This window comes from Phyllostomus discolor, chromosome 8 (assembly GCF_004126475.2).
Source record: "Phyllostomus discolor isolate MPI-MPIP mPhyDis1 chromosome 8, mPhyDis1.pri.v3, whole genome shotgun sequence".
In the NCBI taxonomy this organism is placed as follows: domain Eukaryota; kingdom Metazoa; phylum Chordata; class Mammalia; order Chiroptera; family Phyllostomidae; genus Phyllostomus; species Phyllostomus discolor.
Genome location: NC_040910.2, coordinates 41,443,970 through 41,467,260, shown reverse-complemented (window position 1 = coordinate 41,467,260; position 23,291 = coordinate 41,443,970). Strand labels below are relative to the sequence as shown.

The window sequence follows — 23,291 nt, the reverse complement described above, 5'->3', positions numbered from 1 at the left end:
GCAAATGGTCAGCTACCCACACGTAGACACCATTCTGGAAAGGGCAGCAGCACACAGCACCATCTGTGCCTTCACGGAGCTTCCAGAACCTCCCAAACCGCTGCAGCCTGTGTGTGTTCGCATGTGGCAGCTTGAATGTGAGCTCCTCAGATGCTTACTTCCCTCTTTGATTCCACAGTTAAATGGAAAGAATCAGGTAGGGATAAGAAAGACCTTAGAAGAAGGAAGAAGTACCATACAGAGGAGGACATAGACGCAAGCCGGGAGACCAGTGGAAGCGGTGCAAAGTCTTCTCCATGCAGCTGGGGCTGAAGCCGCTGCTCGCAGGTATACGACACCTGTTCCCAACAGTTTCTGGTATTTGTCACATGTGAGCAAAAGTCCATAAACAGGATGCACATGGTGACCAGATCCCTGCTCTATGCTACCTAAACTTAATGCTCACAAGCCATCTTAGCAAAGTGGGGTGTCTCTGTCATCAAGGTAATGGAGGCAGAGACATTACAAAGCATTTCTTTAGAGATCACCATATGAGCACGTATGAAGCCAGGATTTGAACCCAGCTCTAATTTCAAAGTCTAAGAAAACCTGTGAAAATAATAAATACTGCAACTTTGCTAAACAAGATTGCTGCTTTTTATAAACATGTTTCTATAGGTTGTTACAAAAACATCTAGTAAAGGAAATTAGGAAAGGGCGTCGGTATTCCTGTCCCAGCATTTACGTCCCATAACAAATCCTGGTCCTCCCAGTGAACTTGTGGTATCCGGGCTGCTTATCATCGTCACCGATTTCTTCCAGTGAGGAATCAAACTCAGAGAAGTTAAGTTCTTACCTGAGGTCACACAGCTCAGTAGCAGAACAGTGGTTTGATTGTTTTGCTTTGTAAGATCTATCACAACTCATAAAGTAGGTTTTCTACAGTTTGATAAATAATAAATAGGTATTATTTAAATCCATATGTTTTGATGATGGAAAGCTCAGAATATATTTTGGGTAAAATTATGGGCTTTGTCTTTTTAAAGAAGGGGTAATAATGGCGAGAAGAACCCTCCTGTTTTCCTCCTTAGAGAATAATTTCAAACCTTTTCATTATAGGGTTTGGGGGAGGCCACCACGGTGTATGTGCACTTCCTTCTGGCCAGTCCTAGAAATTTAGGCTTCAGTCTTTTCTGAGACGGAGCTGACAAAACTGGGCGTCGAGTTCCACGGGTGCTGGGGAAATCCTAATTCTCACATGATCTTGGGTTGGCACTGATGCATTTTGAGAAATATTATTCACTTTTTACTTTTCACTTTTAAATGGATTTTTGCAAATCAATTTTCACCTAAAGTTGGGCCTTTCAGACTGACTGCCTCAGCTCCCCCCACATCAGAATCCTTTCTAGAGAAGTGACATCTCAGAGACTCTCACCCACTCTCATGCTGTGTTCTGGGAGGACTGGGCCCCCACGTGGCAGTCACATGCTTCTGCTTGGAGCGGACATCAGGAGAAACATTTCATGGTCCTTGAGCCCCCAAGAAGAACCAGAGGTCCTCTAGGTGGCTGAGCTCTGGATTACCTGCCTGACTGTGCTCCCTCATTTTGCTGTGAGAGGAAGGAGAAGGTCACACGGGCTTAGCCACAGTAGTTAAAGCAATGCACCAGTGAACACTGACATAGACGTTAGTGTGATTTGTTCTTGAATGTGTTCTATTCTACAAGGATAGCCTGGGGCATCACTCTCCAACTGAGCCTTCTACAGTGATAGAGATAATTTATATCTTCATTGTCCAATCCACAGCTCATAGCCACACATGGCTCCTACACTTTTGAAATGTGACTCCTAAGAAGAAAAAACTGCATCTTAAATTGTATTAAATTTTAATTACTTAGAATTTAAGCAGCCACATATAGCCATTAACTACTGTACTGGACAGCACAAGTCTAGGATGGTGGGTCTCAATCACCTGGGGAGCTTTTAGAAATCACACTGTAAAGTCCAAGTAAACCAGGCTGTTTTGGGTGGCACCCAAGTATCTGTATTCCTTATTGTATCCTATGGATGAATCAGGAACTGCTTGTATTACAAGATGATCATCAGGATTAAATTACAAAAATTAAATCCTCTTAGAGAATTCATGCAAACTCAGTCTGAAAAACGGGTGTATAACATGCTGTGTTCATGTGATTCCCAATTTTTTTAAGATTTCTTTTTTTCTTGTAGTTTTATCATTGGCCCTTCTCAGCTTGCTAGTCCCTCTGTGCTTGTCTTGGGAATGTCACAAGTAACAGTCTAATGCTATGTGTATTGTGTACCTCTTTCCCCCACCCAGGATGGCAAACCATCTCGAGTCACGGTAGTGAAAAGTCTGCCAGCATTTTAGATTGTCTGTTGACTTTAAAAACAGAAGTTCCTATCATGACGGAGGAGCAAAAGCAGGACTTAAACCCCCTGATCATAAAGATCAAAAGTGCTTCCTGCCTTCCATCACAACCTGTGCCCTTCCATGAACTAGAGGTAAGAAGAGCCAGACCAACTGATGTGCGGCCTCCTTTTCACAGCCAGTTCCCCATTGTGTGTCATCTTTTATCCCCCATTGTCCTTACACCAGATTTAAATCATCCCCATTTCACCGTTTAGGATCTCAGAGCAAGATATAAAAGCGGTTGGGCTTCTGGGGTTGGGAGCTAGCAGGTCCTGGGGTCTCCCACTGCTGCATAGGCGTCCTTCAGAAGGAGGCAGTGACCCTCCCCTCAGCAGGCGCCCCAGGCTCCCTTGTCAGGGCCGCAGGGCCCACTCACGGTGAACCGGCCAGGTTTGGCACTGCTGTCTATCTTGGAAGTTCCCCTTTCCCTCTCTTGGCGGGATCCCTGTCCCTAGATTCTGTGTCTTCCTCTGCTTTGTTCACTCTCTAGTTTCGCTGGAGCATATCCTCCTGTAGCTTCTTGAGAGAAGATTAAACGATGGGAGGTATACTTGGGCTCCTTCAGCCTAAAGATTCATGTCTTTGATGTGTTCTTCAGTTCTCTATCCTTATCTTTTCTACTTTTACCTTTCTGTCATTCTGTTTGTACAACAATTGCAAAATTCTGAAACCCCAGTTAGGTATATGTCAGATCTAATCTCATTCTCTTCCACTGCCTCTTAATCATTCCTTTATATTTTTTGTATCTTTGTCTTCTTTGTATAAACTTGGGTAATCACCTCAACTATATATTTAAGTTCACTAATTTTCTCTTCAATTTTTTTACTTTTAATTTATTTTTCAATTACAGTTGACATATAATATTATGTTAGTTTTACATGTACAAAATAGTGATTAGACATTATACACCTTACACAGAGATCTGTGTAAGTCTAGTTCCCATCCCAGTAAGTCTAGTACGCGTCTGGCACCATACATGGTTATTATAATATTATTGACTATATTTCCTTTACATCCCCATGACTATTTTATAACTGGCAATTTGTACTTCCTGATTTCTTCCACCTTTCTCACCCAGAAACCCAACCCCTTCCACCAGGCAACCATTGTTCTGTTCTGTGTGTCTATGAGTTTGTCTTGTTTGCTCATTTATTTAGGGTTGGGGTTTTTTAATTTCACATATAAGTGAAATAATATGGTATTCGTCTTTCTCCGCCTTGCTTATTCTACTTAACAACACCCTTTAGGTTTATTCATGTTTTTGCAAATGATAAGATTTTATTCTTCTTACAGCTGGAGTAGTGTTCTATTATATATATGTACCACCTCTTCAAAGCATGCTTAGGTTGCTTCCATATCTTGGCTATCATAAAAACACTGCAATGAACATAGGGGTGCCTATATTTTGCTATATACATTTCACTTGATTTTTTGTCTGGAGTGTTTTATAGTTTTCAGTGTATGGGTCTTATATATCTTCCATTTAATTTCTTCTTAAGGATTTTATAAAAATTATGCTATTATAGGTAATGTTTAAATTTTTAGAAATTATTCAGTACCAATAAATATAATTATTTTTGTCATTTATTTTTAATATATTTTATTGATTATGCTATACAGTTGTCCCATATAAATAAAGTTCTAATAGATTTGGCCTTATTTAAATTTTTAAAAAACAGCAAATATATTTGTTTTATGCATCTGACTACTTTAATACTTTAATGCCTTTTTGCATCTGGTTTTCCTGGTAGTCCCTTTTTCCCTTATATGTTCTGTGATTTTCACTCTAATGTCACGTTCAATGGGACTTTTCTCCGTGGAATTCTTTGAGGCCTAATTTGAAAGTGGATTTCTACAGAAAGGTTTCTAAATGACTTCACCCAAGTATCTGGGAGCACTACTAACCCATGATTGTTTTAAAATAAAATTTCAGCCTCAGTACAAAGTAAATAAGACACATGAAATATAAATTTGTACCACAAACTCGTGTAACAGCTTTGATTATAAAATCTCAGCACCACGATCAAAACATGCAAGTTCCCTCTTTCTGCTTCAGCACAGCTCTTCCCCTCCTTCCATCTCATTCTCCACGCCCTATTAAGCCCCGAGCCTCTCTGAGTCTTTCTTCTCCTGTGGCAGCTTCTGCTCAGATGCTTAATATAGTAAAGATGAGCCTGTGCCAATGCCCCCAGGTGTATGTCTGGAAAATATGGTTTATTTATGTCCCCCTTTTCTTTGCCTGGCCTTGAGCCAAGAGCTAGAAATACAGATGTGAAAAAAGGCACGTAGCCTATCTTGATGGTACTCACAGTTTGGGAGGAAGAAATCGTGCTGATATTTTTGAGCCCTTTTCTTGTGCCAGCCACCATCTTGGTGCTTTGACATGTGTCACTCAGTCCTGGGAATGATCTTGCAGAGCAGGCTCTCTCATTGCCATGAGGAAACCCAGCCTGCAGGGCTGGGCTGGTGAGGGTGGCCCCAGGATGGAGCCCTCCTGCTGGGGAGCCTTCCTCCAGAGGAGAGAGAGTGACTGCCCCTGCAGCCCAGTGCCCCGGTGTCTCCCTGCTCTCTCACAGAGGCTCTGCACCCCGTGTACTGCAAGTACCAGTTTCACAAGACTCCGGTTCACCAGACTGAGGGGCAGCCTCATGGAAGCCCCATCTCCCTTCCAGGACATCAATGTCATTTTTCTTGGCGCAATGCACCCCAATGACCTGAGGGAAACCTGGAGGGCCTCCCATGGTGGAGAAGTTCACGACCGGGACCGAAAGTCAGAGGAGTATTCCCGGAAGCCCACCCTGTTTGGGGAGGACCCTCTGGATTCATACATTAACTCCCAGCCCTCATCTCTCCCAGAGAGACAGAGAGCAATCCTTTTGAATCCCAAAACAAGATGTGCGACCCTTACGGAATAGCCCGAGTAAGTTTTGCTGAACTCCTCCTTGGCCACAAGTACTTGAACTTGGCTATCCCCATCCACAGCTGTGAGCCCAAGTCCATACACCATAACCAGGACAGCAGGAGCAGGAAGGTTGTGGGGTTTAAGGTCCCTACAGATGCCCTGCATCACGGCCCAATGCCCATGGGGTAACTACCTAGAGGCCACTCCCTCTCAAGCTGCGAGTAGACATCTCGGTGCCACTGCAGGCCATGGCAGAAACCACCAGTCCAGACCTCGCAGGCACCCAGTTTGGCCGCATCATTTTCATATTTGACTCCAGGAAGGCCTTCCTCCTATATAGCCTGCTGCAGGACATCACCCTGATCAATGCCAAAGCCCTCGATCTGGACTCCTGCCCTGTCCCGACCATCCAGCAGATCCTGTTAGCCTTTAAAGTGCGGGCGAAGATCCAGGAAAGGCAGGACCTGGATGTGCTCACTGGCTTCCACATGCTAGATGGGAAGATCCACCTCCTCATTTTGGAAGGCATAGCTGACCAAGGCTTGAAGCGGCTGTGGGAGAGCCACCAAAGTCGGTAGGTGGCATCTGGGGACTGAGTGAGTGGAGAGATCTTTCACAACCAAGGCCCAGGTTCCCTGGTCCGGCTCTGTGAGAGGGATGTGTGCCACTCGTTTCCTCTGGGGTTTATTATGCGGTGCTCCTCAGGGCTTAGGAAAGTGGGTTTTAAAACAAGAGCTGATTGCCTTTAGGTGAAGGGAAGACTTTAGAGAAGGTGGTTTCAGGAAAACGAGCCCAGCCTTCAGACTTCTGAGGAGCCTACTTGGTTAATAAGAAGCAGAATGTTTTGTATGGCCCCTGGTCCAGGTTTATGGGACCAATAAACTGCGAATGGGGAAAAAAGAGTGTGCTTTATGGCCTAAGGTAGACACCTGAAAGAAATAGATATCAACTCTCCAGGTAAATATATCTGATTATTTTGAATCTAGAGGGACTGCCTAGACCACAGAAAATGCCTCCCCATTCAGGAACATTTGTTGGCCCCTTGGTGGGGTCATCGTAGGGGCAACTAAAGTGCCTGGTTCTGGGCTGGAGCAAGTGGCCCCTCGTGGTCCTTCCATTCTTTAGTTTTGGTGACACATAATTCTCTTTTTCCTTTTGTGATTCTCCAGCATCCTAGTTTGGATAGATAGGACCTCCTTCCTTTAGTCCACAGGTCCCTGCTTGTCCTCAAGAGCTCAGATACCCCCCAAATCCAGATGTTGATAGTGGCAGAAAGGCTTGAAGTTGAGTCTCTACACCCAGCAGGGGAATGCCGCCCTGTAGGGCCCCGTTTGGTTGTGCTGACGGGCCAAGAGACACCAGGGAGAAACCGGCCTTATGGTGGTTTTTCTGCCCAAGAAGAACTGAAAACATAGTCCACAACAAAAAACATGCACATGAATGTTCATAACAGCATTATTTATAGTGATCAGAAAGTGAAAACAGCCCATGTGTCCCATGAAACCAATGAACAAAATGTGATGTTGCCCACACAATGGAATGATATTCAGCCATAAAAAAGAAATGAAGTACCGATGCACATACTTCAACTTGAGTGAACCTTGAAAAACTTCCCCTACGTATCAGCCGGGGGAGAACTGACATCAATTCCTATGTCAGGCATTCCGTGAATGTGGTGTGTCCTCTCCGTTTATTTAGATCTTTAATTTCTTTCATCAGAATTTTATAGTTTTCAACATACATGTTTTGATATATTTATATCTAATTTTTTATTTTTTGAGTTATTTTAAATGGTATGGTATTTTTCATTTCAGTTTCCAAGTGTTTATTGCTTGTATATAGAAATATGATCATTTTTTCTTCTTTAAAAAGATTTTATTCATTTATTTATTTTTAGAGAGAGGAGAAGGGAGGGAGAAAGAGAGGAAAGAAACATCAGTGTGTGGTTGCCACTCATATACTCCCACTGGGAACCTGGCCTGCATATGCCCTGACTGGGAATCAAACCAGCAACCCTTTGGTTCTCAGGCCAGCACTCAATCCACTGAGCTACACCAGCCATGGCCTTTTTTTCTTTTTTTAAAGATTTTATTTATTTACTTATAGAGGAGAAGGGAGGGAGGAAAAGAGGAAGAGAAACACCAGTGTGTGAGAGATACATTGGTTGCCTCTCACACACACTGGCAATCTTTCAGTTTCACAGGCCGGCATTCAATCCACAGAGCCACACCAGCCAGGGTGGTTTTTTCTTTGTTGATCCAGGTTTGAGGAGTGTTTGTTTGTTTTTGGTAGATGCTTTGGGATTTTGTACATAGACCACTATGGCATCAGTAGATAGAGATAATTTAGTTTCTTCCTTTCCAAACTGCATGCCTTTACTTCCTCAGCATGCTGGTAGGGACTGCAGGGTTGTTGCATGTCAGAATGGTGCCTGGCTGGCCTTGTTTCCGATCACTAGGGGAGGCGATGGGTCTTTTCTCCATTATATATTGTGTTCCGGTTTTGTAGACATTCTTTGCCAATTTGGGGAAATTTTACTCTATTCTGAATTTACTGATAGTTTCCTAATTTGCTAGCTGACGTAATTTATAAAACTCAATTCCAGGTAGGTTTAAAATCCTATTTTAAATAATCACAGATTTAAAATAGTCACAAAAATACTATAGAGAACTTCCATGTACCCAAAACCCTGTTTCTCCCAATGGTGGCAGCTGACATAAAGTGTCCTATTGGTGGACACAGCACAATTAATTAGACCACAATTTTCTGGTGTTTCATAGTTCACCAGAAAAATCCATTTTTGAAAATGAGTATTATAACAGTTTTTAGGTGATAATAATGGAGACATATTCATGACCTCAGAATAAAGAAAGATTTCTTGAGTAAGACAGAAGTACAAAGAATAAAGGGAAATAGCTCTGGTTGGTGTGGCTTAGTTGGCTGGAACATCATCCCGCAGGCAGAAGGGTCATAGGTTCCATTCCCAGTCAGGGCACATGCCCACATGCAGGCCCCCAGTGGGGCAACATACAAGAGGGCAACCAGTTTTTGTTCTCTGTCCCTCTCTTCTCCCTTCCTCCTTCCCTCTCTCTCTCTCTAAAAGCAATAAAAAAGTGTCCTCAGGTAAGGAAAAAAGAAGAAATGAAAATAATGATAGATTTGGCTCCATTAAAATTAATAACTTGTGTTCATCTAGAGCCACCATTATAATTGTGAAAACACAAACCACGAATAGAGAAAAAAACATTTTTGCTGTGTGGAGCTAGTATGTTGAACATATAAAAGCCTGTGAATCAATAAAAAACATTTAAATATTCTAATGGAAGAATAGGCAAAATATTTGAACACATACTTCGCAAAAGAAGAACCCCATGAAAAAAACACATGCAGATCCACCAGCAGTACACGCAGGACAGGCATACCAACAGGCTCGACAAGGCGTGAGAACAAAGTGTGCTGAACACAGCAGGGCATAGCAGGGTGCGTTCGGAAACCACCCGCTGGTGCAGTGAGGGCAGGGCAGGGGATGGGGCGGAGGCAGTGGGACACCAGCAACACGAGGCTGGTTTCAGCATTTTCACTGCCAATCTCCCCTTCAAGGTTTTTAAACAAGCAACAAATACATACATACATACATACATACATAGCTGTCATTCAGAGCACAGCGGCAGCATTCCAGAAGCCTGCAGAGCAGTGTTAAGGCGCTGTCCTGTGGCCACCTCTTGCAGAATTTCCAAATCACAGCACGGGAAAACACAAGGTGCTCTACAACTCTCAGCTGCTGTTTCAGCACCGCCTCTACGCAGACCTGGAGACTGTCCTGTAACCACATGCACCTCTTCAAGGCCAGTGTCCCAGCTGGTGAAGCAACTGGAGCTCTACCTCCGCAACACCATGATGCAGAAGGCCTTCCAGGCCCTGACCAGGTAGGCACACCCAGCCTGCTGCAGGGATGGCAGCTGCCGGCCTGCCGTTTGCGGCGACCATTGGCAGTGCATGCCCTTAGGGGTGCAGTTGTTATTCACACCCAGAGAAGCTGAGCCAGGGGCAGAGTGCTGTTCCAAGGAACCCCAAGCCTGTGTCATTTCCAGTATTGCACCACGCTCTCCCGAGAGGGTTTCAGAAACATATGGATGAAATGAAGGCAGTTTATTCAAACACGTATCACCATGAACCTGCCTGCTATATTTGGAGAATATCCCAAAATAACCTGAGAGATGAGCAATTGGTTAAAACCCATTTTCCCAGTGAGCGATGGGGGAACTGCCAGATCCACCAGGCCAAGAGCAGCTTTCCCTCTCAACCAAATGTTTGCTCTTCTGTCTGCTTCTTCCCTGCTGCCCTGTTCCACCCTCCCTCCCTCCCTATTCCTCAGAAAGCCCTTCTCTAGAGATCGGGATCTTCCATGGCTTGCACCGCTTTGCCTGTGCTGGTCCTTCTGCTCTTACGCTGGTGACCTCCCAGGCCGTCAGTGGTGGGCACTCCCCCACCCTGGGAAGCTGGGTGCTCGGCCTGCAGGGTTGCATAGCTCACACTTACCTGCAGGGCTCCTCATTTGTATATAGAATGGCCACTGTGTCGTGCCTGCTCTAGGAGGAGAGCTAAGAGAAGCAGACCCTGTTCAGAAGAGGAGATAGACAATGAAGAGTGCAGTGGGGGCCGCGTAAGCCCTGGGCACACCATAACCACAGGGCTCAGGCCAGGCTCTACACTAGGGAGGTGGCACAGTGTGGGCACTGGATGAGGGCTGGGTCCAGCCGGGCCTGGGTATTCGGCAGCTCTGCCACTCAGCATGGAGGCTGACAGGGCAGTGTTGCCAGTGGTAGAAGTTATGGGTCTCTGGCAGGCAGGAGTGAGCAGCTAGGGACCGCACTGCCCAGGCCTAAGGAGTGGTGGAGGCACAGATAAAAGAAGAGTTGCTGATGGGTCTCAAAGGCTGGGCAGGCTGCCCCCCATCACCCCATGAGCCTGCTGTGTCCCCCACCACCTCCATACACGTGCTGTGAGAGGGAGAGGGTTTGCTGTTGCTTTAGGACACTGAGCTGCTCTCCTGAGTCCCTGCCAAGCAGAATTGGGCTTGCAGTCAGATGGTGGGCAGCCTCAGGAACTCGCCCAGGACCATGGCAGCAGTTGGAGTGGCCCTGGGCACACTGTACCTTCCTGAACCCTGCCCACCCTCATCAGAGCCCCCGCCCCACCGAGTGCCAGAGCACATGCTGTCCATCACACAACTGTCACTATCAGTTACCTTTTACTCTACAACTTTATAGAAAAATCACGGTTTCATATACTTAGAACTAGAACTCAGATTGAAAACATTAACACACATTCTGTTCCAGAAACATGTTAATAACTTTAAAAATAAGTAACTCTGTCCTTACTGCCAGCTCTTACTAAATGGGAGGAAGCTTGTTCTTTTGTGTGACTGGTGGTTTGTTTTGTGCTGGGCAATCTTCAGCAGGACGGCTGTTCAGGGGGTTGTGAGGAGAGGGCGCCAGGAACTCGCCCAGGCCCATGGCAGCAGTTGGAGTGCTCCTGGGCGCACTGCACCTTCCGCAGGAAGTCTCCCACAGGAAAACTGAGAAAACGCTGCTGGATGATCATGATGGGTCAACAGCACCACTTTTTATTCCCAGGCCTTCCGTTATCAAGAAGCTCAAAGAATTCTAAATGAGCAATTTTATGAATCTTACTCAACTTCTTAAAAATTAGAGTTATATGAACGTAGGTAAAATGCAAAGGTGAACACTTCCAAGCAGTGGGACATAATGGACAGAATTATACTATGTTTTCCATAAATGCACAGCTATTCATATTTAAATTTAGGGCAAAAGAGGTTTGCTTGACATTATGAGCACAGCCTGGATTCCCCCTCTGACTGTAGAAGAGCTCAGAGTTGCAGTGTTATTGTAGATTCCTCTCCTGTGTTGGTGGGTGTAGTCATTCATTCATTTATTCAACTAATTTTAATTAAGTATATTGTATGAGCTGTCCCCACTTCCCCCTCTGCTCTGGGGGAAGGCCAAGCAACACCTGATGGGGACGGTTTCCCAGATTAAGGCCTGCACTTCCACGCCTTAGAGCCCCGAGGGACGTCGGAGCCGGGCAGACAGAGTGGGACACAACAAAAGAGGCTGGTGGCATGGCCCACGGTGGGGACATCCCACCAGTACTGCATCACCAACCCACTGAGGCGCCCCAGCCTAGGGGTCCTACCCAGGCTTCATAAGGACTACACCTGCCCACGTGGCTGGCTGCGCATGGAAGCAGGATTTGCCAAATCTTCCAGCACAGCACTATGAGGTGCACACCTGCTCAAGGATGATGGCAGGAAACCCCACCTGGGGCTGTGGGCACCAGGCAGCTGAAGCTCACCATGTGAAGGGCACAAATGCAGTCTCCCTTGTCGCTTGGTTCCAGGTGAGAGGACAGGAACATGCAGGAGCCCCATGGAAGAGACAGAGGGTGGTGCCTCTACTCTTAAGCAGCCCAGGCCTGCAGAACAAAAGAGACCCTGGATCGGGTGCTCACCAGAGGCTGAACAGAAGCTCTACTCTGGGAGACAGGACCCTCCTGTTGGCCCTTCTCGCCCTCTTCCAGCTTCCCCACCCCAGCTGGGTCCAAGGTGTTCCCAAGGAGAAGTGGGGAACAGAACCCCATTCCCATTGAGTCCCATTTTCTATGGTATCCTCCAGCTACCCACTGCCTGGGCCTGAGCTGTCCCCACAGAGAAGGGGTGACAGCATTCCCCAGGTTGGGTGGGAGCCGCCCCAGGTTTACCTCCTATAGCCTTCAAAGAGCCCCTTCCTGCCACTAAGATGACAAGGAAACACAGAAGGGAATGGGCGGCTCCCAGACACTTTCCTTCCCCTTCCTACAAACACACACTTACCAGTCAATCCACCTCGCCAAGTTTTCATTTCCTCTTGTAAAATGGGGATGGCTTGACCTGTCTTGCAAGGTAGGTGAGGCTGAGTAGGGTGGTCTTTCTGTGTTCCAGGATCTACTGCATCTGCCGTTACAGCACCAACCTCAGGGAGGTGGTTGCCAGAGACCTGCTGCCTTCCTCTGCCATGATCAAACACTTGAGCCAGGAGTTTGGGTTGCCTGTTTCACAAGAAGAGCTCATAGATAGAAAATTTTTGGCCATCTTACCTCATCCTGCCCCCAATCTTGAGGACTTTCGAAGCCAGAATTCCACCCATACTTTTGACATCGTCTCCCACCAGAAGAATTACCTGCAGTGGCGGAACACTGTGATACTGAAGAATAGAAGCCAAAAGCACAGTCTGATCCAGGTGGCACTCTCTCCTCTTTGGGGTCAGGGGTCCCAGGCCTTTGCCCTACCTGAGCTGTCCAGTCACATGCCAGGAGATATAGGGCTGATGGCCAGACCTTGAACGGGGCATCTGCCTCTGGCCTGTCTCTACCCTCCCACCCCAGGATCCCAGGCAGAATGAGCAGGAAGTGCTGGGTGCAGGGCTGAACCACAGCAGAAGCACTCATTCATAGTCCTGGTGTCCCCCATCCTCCTGAAAGGGGAAAAGGAATGCTCTTAGGTGTATTACCTCTGGCCCCACAGTTCATCTTTGGGGAAGAACTGTCTCACATATGTGTGTGTGTGACTATGTAACATCTTAGCTGCTAGGGCCATAGATATTATCTGATGTCCCAGAAACACAGGAGATAAACTAAATCTGCATGAGAAAATGTAAAAGGAAGACAGTAAGAGGCTGAGAAGCTGATGAGGTGATGGAAGGCTGGGAGTTATGTGGCCTGAATGCCCAACAAAAACCTCCTTCACCCCATACCAACCAAAAAGACAAAAACACCAGCATCCAAGGTGTGTCTTCAAGTTGCCCAGTCACAGTCTGTCTGTATGAAGCCACCCACCCCACTCCCACCCCAATCTCTAGTTTTTAAAAAAAAGTCCCTTAGGAGTGTGTAAGCATGTGTGTGTTCTTTATGATACCCACTAGGTCAATCCCTGCTGTTGCAAATGGTGAGATTTCATTCTTTTTTATGGCCGAGGAATATTACATAGTATATATGTACCACTTCTTTTCTATCCAATTATCTATTGACGGGCACATGGCTGTTTCCATGTCTTGGCTATAGTAAGAACATAAGGGTGCATATTTATCTTACAAGTTAGTGTTTTGGCTTTCTTTGGATAAACACCCAGAAGGGAATTGCTGGGTCATATAGTAGTTCTATGTTTAATTTTTTGAGGAACTCCACAGTGGCTGAACCAATTTGCAGTCCCACCAACAGTGCACAGGGGTTCCCTTTTCTCCACATCTTCACCAACACTTGTGGTTTGCTGACTTACTCATGATAACCATTCTGACATTTTTTAATTGAACTGTTTGTATTTTTGGTGTTAAGTTGTATGAGTTTCTTATAGATTTTGGATAATAACCCCTTATCAGATGTATCATTGGTGAATAACTTCTCTCATTCAGTAAGTTGTCTTTTGGTTTTATTGACAGTTTCCCTCCATATTTATTTTTTTCTTTGTAATCCTGTCAGCTGTTGCTTAATAAGTTTTGAGACTATTGTTAGGTGAACAAATGTTCATGATAGTTATATCTTCTTGTTTTTTCCTCAATATACAATATCCCCTTGTTGCCTCTTTTGATAGATTTTTATCTTGAGTTATGTGGTTAGACATTAAAAATGCTACTCTAGATTTTCTGGTTGGGCTCTCTGGTCCTTTTTGCCTAGTTTATATTCTTCCTCCTTTCAATTTCAAAGCCCTATCTTTTTATCTAAAGCAGTTTTTAACTATGTAATTGTGAGCATCTTTTTTATTAAATGTACTGGGGCAAGATTGGTTAGTAATATCGTATAAGTTCCAAGCGTGCATTTCTATGACACCTGATCTGTATATTGCATTCTGTGCCCGCCACCCAAAGTCAGATCATCTTCCGTCCCCATATATTTGACCGCCTTACTACTGCCCCACCTCCCCTTCCCTTATGACAGCATACTGTTAGCTTTAAAAAAATCCAATGTGAAACTCTTTAATTGGCCAACTTAACTCACTTAGTATAACTACTATTAGATTAGGATTTCAGGGGCCACCTCATTTTCTCTGTACAGAGTGCAAGGTAATCAGCAGAACAACTGTTGACCAGAACTTCAACTGTAAACTCTTCTCCCCCAACTGTAATCCACCAGCTCTAGGATTTTGAAGGAACAAGGGCTTCTGGTTTTGTTAATGGCAGACCGACTAATTCAGACCACCCTTCCCAGAAGACAACCAGAGAAACTGGACAAAATGCTAAATATTCCAACTGAAGCTTCATGTGGGCCATGACAGGAGCCTAGCTTAGACAGCCCCATCTTCTCAAAGCTGCTCCAAGGCCTGAGTTGGGTCCCTTACCCCACAGCCCTTGGCCTGCTCTCGCCTTCAGTCCTGTTGCTGTAAGCCACGGCATCTTGTTCCTAGATCAACTTTCCTCTCATGTGTGAAACACAGACTCATTTAGTCCTTCTCTGGATTACTTTACACTCTCTTACAGAAATTCCTCCAAGATTCCAAAGTCAAGACACTGGGGCTTGGACCAAAGTCATGTTAATAAGTGAGTCAACCTCACTTATTAAAGGTCAACCTTTTGAGTTAAAAAATTTTTAAGCAAAGGGTAGTTATTTTCCTGGAGGTTAGTAGGCAAATGAAAGGCAAGCTGCACAGTAGTTAACAATTAAGAGTAAAACTCTTCCTCTTCCTCTTTTTTGGGTTCCAGCTACCTGTCTTTGTAACCCCTCATTTTACCTTTTATCTCTTGCCTCATTGCTGTTTTCACTCACAAAGGGAGCCAACAGACCATTGTGAGGCTCCAGAGAGAAGAGGGTAGCCTTCCCCGTGCACACAAGGGTGGTCGAGGGAGGAAGTCCTTGCACTTCAGCTCACCTCTGCCCTGCACGCACCATGAGAGCCTCAGCCTCTCCTACTTCCCACCATCTGAGCTATAAGCTCTGGCCAAATTCTGTGTGTTCTGGTTCCAATAACCTTAGGCAAATGTCAAGTTTCTGGCCCACTGACTTCCTCTGTTGACAGTAAAGGACTGGACTAGATGGCCCTCTGGCAGGGTTCTGTGATAAAACGGCAGCCCCAGTATTCAAGAATCAATACCTGCAGCCATGTCCCAGAGCTGGACACCAGCAGGGAGGTGGACACCAGCAGGGAGGTGGACACCAGCAGGTAGCTGGTGGTGAGGGGCACTTGTGCGAGTAATGACTGGTGTCTCTTTCTTCAGAAAAATATGAGAGCCTACAAGGTCAGCAAGGAGCCTCCAAAGTCTGTGGTAAAGGTGATTCGGAGTTCAGGCCCTACCAAAGATGCTGTCTATAACTATAGTATTCAGACCCTGAATTCCACAGAGTTTGCCAAGAAGGAGCTGTATCGAGAGATGGCCAAGGTGAGTGAGAGGCTCGGAGAGTAGGAAACAGACACATGCTTATGCTCCAGACAGGATAACGGCAGTGGGCTAATGCCGTGAACGGTTTCCTCTCTGACCATCCAGCCTGGGGATCCATGGGAGATCTCCAGTGTGTGGACAAGAGCCACCCAGTTAGGGGGAGTACACAAGGGACCAGGCGCTGGGAAAGGGGCTCTGTTCCCACACTAAATGTGAACCCTCCCCATGTAAGGGTGGGCTGAGAGGTCCTACACTCAGATATTCACAGCTACAAACCTCCGCAGGTTCTCCATCAGGACAGAGCATTTTGTTGCTGCTCATGCAAAGCAGCTGTTACCCTGAAGGAAAAGCTGGCCAAGGCTTTCTCACACGGTGGATTTAGAAAGGGCTCCTTCTGTCAAGAGGGACAGCAGAATGAGCCTCCCGGCACTGCTGCCCAGTTCAGTGCGTGTGGATGCCCCGTGTACATTGTCAGGAATGGTCACTATGCCCTCAGCTGTCACTGACACCTACCTGGGAACCCGAGGCTCAGTCGGGCCTCTCCTAGTCCACCACTACCCTTCCAACCTCATGCTGCCCCTCATTTCCAGGAGCCGAGCAGAAGATTCACATATTCACAGAAGTACCTCTCAGCCATGGTGGAGCCCCAGGATTCAAAGGAAGAGGAGAAAAAAGCCCAGAAGAAGTCCCGCCAGGCCTGGCTCACAGCCAATGGATTCCAAGTGACAGGCCTACAGAGGTCCACTGAAAGGGACCACCTCAGGCTGCTGCCCATTGGCGCCACCACAGAGCTGACTGAGGTCCACAGGCAGGAGGACCAGGGTGTCAGGTGGGGGCTCCCTAGGACCTTCCTCCTAACTTATTGTTCCTGGTTTAGGAGTGGAGGGAAAACGCACTGTTTGCTAATGTGCTGCAGCCTGTGCTGGACCGAGACAGGTGGAGCTGGGAACAGCGCCATCAGGACTTTGATCTGTACAAGAAGCCACCGCCTTTCCTCAAGCTGCCTGCTGCTCCATCACTGGCCCGAAAACAGGTAACAGATGAGACCTGTGCAAGCTGAGCCTCCTGACACTGTCGGTGGGCAGGAGCTCTGTGCAGCTCTCCAGCTTCACAGCATCCTTGTTTTAGATCCTGGGAGAGGGAATAAGGTTCAGAATGCACCTGGTGTAACAGACTGACTGCTGGGCTGGAACTCAGGAGACCTGAGTTCTAGTTCCAGCTGTAATATTAACTCGCTGTGTGACTTGGGGCAGGTCCCTGCCTTGCTCTGGGCCTTGTTTCTTAAGTATACGAAGGGAAGTTGGAAGATAGATCCAGAGGCTTTCTAAGCTCCACTGTGTTACCCCTGACTGGGCCCTGGAGGCCCAGCCAACAGCTGGGGCAGAGGGTCTGGGACCTCCCGGCTCCCTTCCAGCTCAGACACTGCCACCTCCCTCCGTGGGTGAGACTGGAGTCTTGCTACATCCATCCTTCTGAGTCCCCTTTTCTTTCTTTCCATCCCTCTGTTCATAAAGAAAGACCTAAAAATCATTTATTGGTTGATAGAGAACCACAATCTGTCAACTAACAGAGCCAGAATGTTTATTCAGAGAATAGGGATGGGTTTTCTGGCAACAAGATTTGACACCAGAAAACCCTTTCCCAGAAATCAAGAAGGAATAAGCGGGATGCATTTTCTTCCTCCGCCCACCCCCATGGGCAACTCCATGGCTAGGAGGAAGGGCATGAAGCTCCTGAAATCCCTCTCCCCTCGCTGGGACCTTGCTGTCTCCCCACAGAACAGGCCCCAGGCTCTGGGGCTGTGCGCAGGTCTCCTGCTCCCTGTTGGTGTCTCAGGCTGAGTCCCTGCTGAGGTCCAGCCAGGAGGGCCAGGCTGACCTCGCTGGCCAGAGTGTGCTGCTGGGCTCCACTGCAGGCTTTCCCAGCACAAGTTTCCTGGGCATCTCACGTAGCCCGTGCACACTGCTGAAAGCACAAAACAAGCATGTGACGGTGCCTTCCCTTCCCACAACGTGTTTAAGAAAATCTAAGAAATGGCAGGTGAAAAAGGGAGCCTTGAACGGTGACCCCAGCCTTTTAAGCTCAACTGGAAGAAGAGAGAACCCGCTGCTGCCCAGGGACCTCCATGCCACAGGGCCCAGAGTGAAGCCCCCATTCCTGAGGGCTGCCCCAAGGGTGTGGGGTCTGCGTGCTTCCCCAGCTTCCCCGGCAAAGGAGCTCCTTTCCCCAGCACTGTGTGAGAAGATATGTGCTCTTCATTTTGTGCAAAATGCCTCCTGGCCAGCATTTAAGAACTTGAATTTCATTGGAAAGTTATTTCTTAAGTCACAATATTTGTTAACTTTCACCTTTTGAAAATTAGTTACTAAAACCCTGGCAGAGTGTCCAGGCTGACCCCACTAAACCAGCTCGGGTCTCAGCATCCCCATCTTCTCCTTGACTATTCCTCTCATCACTGCAGATTACAGCTTCTACTTGGAGGAAAAGAAGTGAGCCTGGCTTCCTCCTCCCACCTCAAGGCAACAGCTACAATGAGCTCTTTAGTGGGGGGCCCCAAACCACTTAGGAACTGGACCAAATCTTGAAACTTGCCAGTGTGCTGAGACCCAGGACATCCAGCAAGTAATGGCAGAGGGGAGCCTGGAAAAAGGCACAGGCCTGGTAGTGCCATCTGAAGACACCTTTCTCCCCTCACTTCAAGAGTACAGGGCAGTCCTTGCAAAGAAAGGCAAGAGAAAGCCCAGGTGGGAACAAACATGTTGTCATATACCAAGCAACACGGTTTTCCACCCATCACCTGGGAGGGATCAACGATTGGGCTCATAACCCCTATGGCCCTGCACTGGGCACCTGCTCCTCAGCTTTTAGGGCCCTCTTCTCACAAGGCAAGGACAAAAGGGACCGGAGGCCATCACCAAAGGATAGTTCTCAGGATCATGCTCTCATCCATTAAAGGCTGGTAGCGCAAGCCCTGGTCTCCACTGTGAGGTCTCCTAAACTAGCAGCATACCCTCAAATACCAGGTCTCAGGGATCCATTCTCTGTCTCTGTTCAGAATCCAGGGCCATGTCAGACAGCGATACACACAGGTGAAAAACTAGAAGAGGCTCTCTCAGGCCAGGAGAAAGACCTCCAGGTGAAAACTGGGAAGAAATAGTTCCATTTAGAGTAACCCCGTGTTCTACACCTGGAGCAAGCGAGAATTGTCCAGCAATGGGCTGTGGCCTGGGGGCTGGTGGCAGCACGGACCACTGTCCCTGCACTTCAGGGCATCCAGCCCTGGGCACAGAAGTATGCTCTCCTCTCTAGAACCTTCTGGGACACTTCCTTAGTCTGTTCATCTAGATTTTCTGGAGAATCTGGCAGGGGAAACAAGACAGTTGGTGATCTTTCTGCATTGTGATAAGAGAAATACTGCTGGATCAATTTTTCCAACAAAGTCAGCCCATGGGTGGCCCCACCACCACTCCCAACCCCCAGGAAGTGATTTGGGGCTGTAGATAGAGGCTTCACTCTGAATAGCAAAGGGCTCATCCTGTTAATTCCTAAAAACTCCAAATTGTGGTGGGTAGCGGTACAAAGAGGCATTTGGTCAACAAATGGCCCCTTCCCCTATGAATCAAGCCTATTTCAGGAGAACCCATTTCCTCGTGCTCCACAGCACGCTAATGGTCAGGTCAGCACCTTGGACAGTGCCTGGCCAGCAGCCAGGGCCAGGAGCTGCACAGAATTCTGTTCCCCTCTCCACCACCTCTTGGCAGCAGGGCTAGGCCCCGCAGGGGACACGTGGCACGGAGCCTTGAAGCCAGCAGAACTGTAAGGGTCAGAAGGAGAACCTGAGCTGCACATTCTAAGACATGGGGACATGGCTATGAAAGAAGAAGAGCATTCCAGACAAACGGACCAGCACAAGCAAAGTCCCCGCATGATCTAGGGTAGCAGCCTGGTACGTCCACAAGGGCAGCCTCATTTCTGCCATGCCGCAGGGGTGAAGAGGCAAGGGTGCGTTCTTCCTCTGTGAGCTGCCCTGGGCAGATGCCAGCAGGGCCCGAGCAAGGGCGCTGGCAGGGCTCTCCTCCGCAGGCCCTGCTCCTGCCCCACTCTTGCCCCGCTGCAGGTGAGCATGTCTCAGCCAGCCCTCCACACTCGAGGCAGGAGTCCGTGCGTGGCAGTCGCCTGCAATCAGCCCCTCTCCTCCCTCCTCAAAGAAGCCCTGCTCATGCCTGTTTAGCTGAGATAAGGTGGCGAGATTCTGGAAATGAGCTTCTGTGCAGAAGATGTCGGCCAGCAGAACTGAGGTCGGAGAGAATGCTGGGATCTCTGGGCCATCGGGTACCCTTTCCCTGGTGACTGCCCTGGAAGCTTCAAAGAACTGCTGGGCAGCCTGTCTGTGGACAAGAGGCCTGGCTCAGAAGTCACCGTCTTAGGTTCCAGTTCTAGCCCTGAGCCCAACTACCCGTACCAAGGGCAAATGCTCAACATCTTTGAGCCTCAGTTTCCTCCTCTGTGAGAGAGACTTCATAATTCTTGTGACCACAGGCTACTGTGGGCCAGTGCCAAATCCCCAGCAGGCGCTCAGTGACGGCACGCACCGCCTTCAACAGGGTGAGGAGGACAGACAGGCTGAGAACACCAGGTTTGGGACTTGTCACTAACCCACCCTTTTCTGTCAGGTGGGAAGACAAAAGGGAGCAGCCCTGTGTCCTGAACAACACGGACCCTCCCACCAGAGCTGGCAGTGCCCACCACAGGCCACAGCCACAACTCAGCACACCTGCCCACCGCCAGATCCGCTGCTGCATGGAGCCTGCGCTTCACCCTCTCTGGCACAACTAGGAGCCAAGGCCATCAACTTGCCCAGCCCCTCCCACCTGAGATTCCTTCATGACGGATGACTTCCACCCCAACCACCAGGCCTCATTAAAGTGCAGCAGGACAAAGCCAGTGTAAGGCTGGCTGCCTGTGTGCAGGCTGAACAGGGGTGGGGGTGGGGGGCTGTGCAGGCTCACCTCATGGTCACAGTTCTGGAGCCTGCTCTCACGAAGCAGCTGCCGTGTCATACAGGTTGATGTGGATGCTGGCCACCTGCTTCAATGGTCTGGGAACACAGAGGCCCAGGGTGGAGGCCTGCTACCCAAGACCCACCGCACACACTGTCCCACCCCAGACACATCTTCCCCTACATCAGAGCCTCCCTTTGTGCCTCAGGGTAGAGGGGCTAATGCTATTTCCCAGTGGGTTGTGGGAGGTCAGCTCATGGATGCCTTCCATTTTCCCTTCACTCTGTCTAGATTTGGGCAAGGTCAAGGCAAGACCAGGTTCCAGGAACCTGGCTGAGGCCAGAAGCTGGGACTTAAAACACCTTCAGCAGCAGAGCCTCACAGACCAGGCCCTGAGATTAGGGCTCTGGCTGGGCTGCCCTACCAAGTGCATGGAGCCTCTCTTCACCTGGAGGGTGCTCACCCAGCAGGGGCTCCCACCCAGCTAGCTGAGAGGTCCTTAGGTCAGGCAGCCACAGCCAGCCCAGCCTCCCCACCCCACCCTTCCATGGTGAGTTTAACACTTCGTAAACCATGGTCTCATAGATGCTGACCCCATCTCCTTGACCCCCAGAGTCGAGAGCCTGCCATCCCTGGGTCTGGCAGGGGCCCAACTACCTTGCCAAAGCGGAGCAGCAACATCTCCAAGTACAACCAAAGTAATGCATGCTCCCAAGCTTGCTGGCACTGTCCTGGCAGCCAGAGAAGGACTCAGCCCAGCACCTCCTCCCCATGGTGCCCATCCTGTTTCACCCCCTGCACAGGGCACGGCAGGGGGTCCAGGGCCAGCCCTGCTACCATGCAGGCCAGTCTCTGTCATGACAGGTTGGAGAGAAGGGACATCAGCTGTCCTTAAAATTGGCCAATCTTTCCCAGAATCCCCTGGTCTCATCTCTTTTGGGAAGGAGGTATCCAACAGGCTACCCTGCTGGGCTCACTCACCGTAGCAATGGGGTGTGCAGCTCCAAGATTCCCTGTCAGCCCCAGGTCCACGGTTCAGCTCAAGGAGTCCCGAAGCCTCCGGCCAAGAGTTTGTTTGCAGGACCGTGGTCAGGTTGCCCCATTTAAGCTCACTGCAGAAAGCCTATGGCCCCATGACCTGAGGCCCTACTGCTCCCTCCGCCATCCATAAACATGACCCCCACCACTTGGCACCCCAGAGCTCGAGGGCACTCAGTCCTCCTCTGACTACACATAGCCACAAAGGGCCAACCCAAGCCCCATGTGCCCCTCCTCTGGCCTGGGCATGCTGGACACCTGGCTGCAGGCTGAGCCCTTCCAGCCTGTCAGAGAGCAGCCAGTCTCCTGAGGTGGAGCCACACGCATGCTCCTTCCACAAGGAGCTAAGTCACAGCCAGCTCCCAGGGCGTTCTTTCCCATCAAGCATTCTGCAAACTGCTCTAAGCACAGGTGCTTGGGCTCCAATGGTGATTTCCAGTTGCTCTAGCCCCAGGAGAGGGAGAGAGTAAGGGAAGGAAAGAAGAACCAACTTGGTCTTGTGTTGGCCCTGGAGCCTGGCACCTCTTTAATGGGCACCTCTCATTCCTCAGATCCTGAAAACCCAGCTCCCTACAGCATGGGAGATGGGAGCTGCAGGGCAGTGAGGGCTTCCCTGAGCAGCTGGTCCCTCCCATCACCCTCGGGTAAAGGCCAGGCTCTGGAGCCCAGCTTTGAAGACCCCACACGCATTGGCCAAGGCTCCTGGCCACCCTCCCTCTCCTCACCCAGCCAGCAAATGAACTTAGCTCTTCAAGGTACACTGCCCACCCTCCTCTTGCCCCCCCAGGTAGAGCCTGAGGAGCAGAGAGTGGGAATGGCACCTACTTGATCCTTGAAGTCAGGATGCAGCTGGCATGTTGCAGGCCTGCCAGGGTGATGTACATCCAGAGAATCTCATGGAATCCCTGTGGCCAGCAGTATGGATGTCAAAAGCTGCCCGATGGGAGTTAGCCCTGGCAGTACATGCCCCTGCCCCCTCACCCCCACTGTGGAAGCTATTGCAGGCAGCGCTGTGATCTTGTACAGCTTCCATTGCCCTCACAGGAAGACCCAAGGTCATCTACAACCAGCTACTTGTCTCCCTTCCCTCTACCCGTCACCTACTCCATCCCTACCCCAGCCCCATTGAGCAGGACTAGCCACCACTCTCACAGAGACTTGGTTATTCTCATTCACCTAGAGTTAGCAGGTGAGGTCCCATCTGGGCCTGGCATGTTCTTTTTCCCTCCCCTTGGCCCCAATAGCCCTTCCATAAGCCTGGTCAAAGTCCTTTCCTGGCCCTGAGAGCCAAGAGCACTTGTTCATGGGACTCCCGCCCTCTCGGGAGGGGCGCACTCTGTCCCCCACTCCCTGGGTCTCTGGGTTCCTCCTGAGTCAGTCAGTCTGCACAATCAAGACCACCAGCACCCCAAAGTTTGGGGTACTGTCTGAGGTGTGTCTGTGGCCCCAACTCCCATTTCGCCCCTGGCCCAGGTTCCTCTCAGCACCTTTAGACTTGTGAACCCGTGGGGTTCAGCA

At 48.9% G+C, this 23,291-nt stretch overlaps 1 protein-coding gene across 1 annotated transcript; it reads left to right on the top strand.

Moving 5' to 3' along the window:
• Window positions 1–4: 4 nt before the first annotated feature.
• CFAP92 (cilia and flagella associated protein 92 (putative)) lies at window positions 5–20,679 on the top strand. The gene is given in 12 exon segments (XM_036034474.1): window positions 5–109; window positions 273–327; window positions 2,317–2,501; window positions 4,986–5,241; window positions 5,244–5,516; window positions 5,519–5,885; window positions 9,040–9,237; window positions 12,312–12,609; window positions 15,574–15,735; window positions 16,326–16,535; window positions 16,613–16,768; window positions 20,409–20,679. Coding segments are annotated over 12 exon segments (2,487 nt in total). The 3' UTR covers window positions 20,631–20,679.
• The last annotated feature ends 2,612 nt before the right edge of the window (window positions 20,680–23,291 follow it).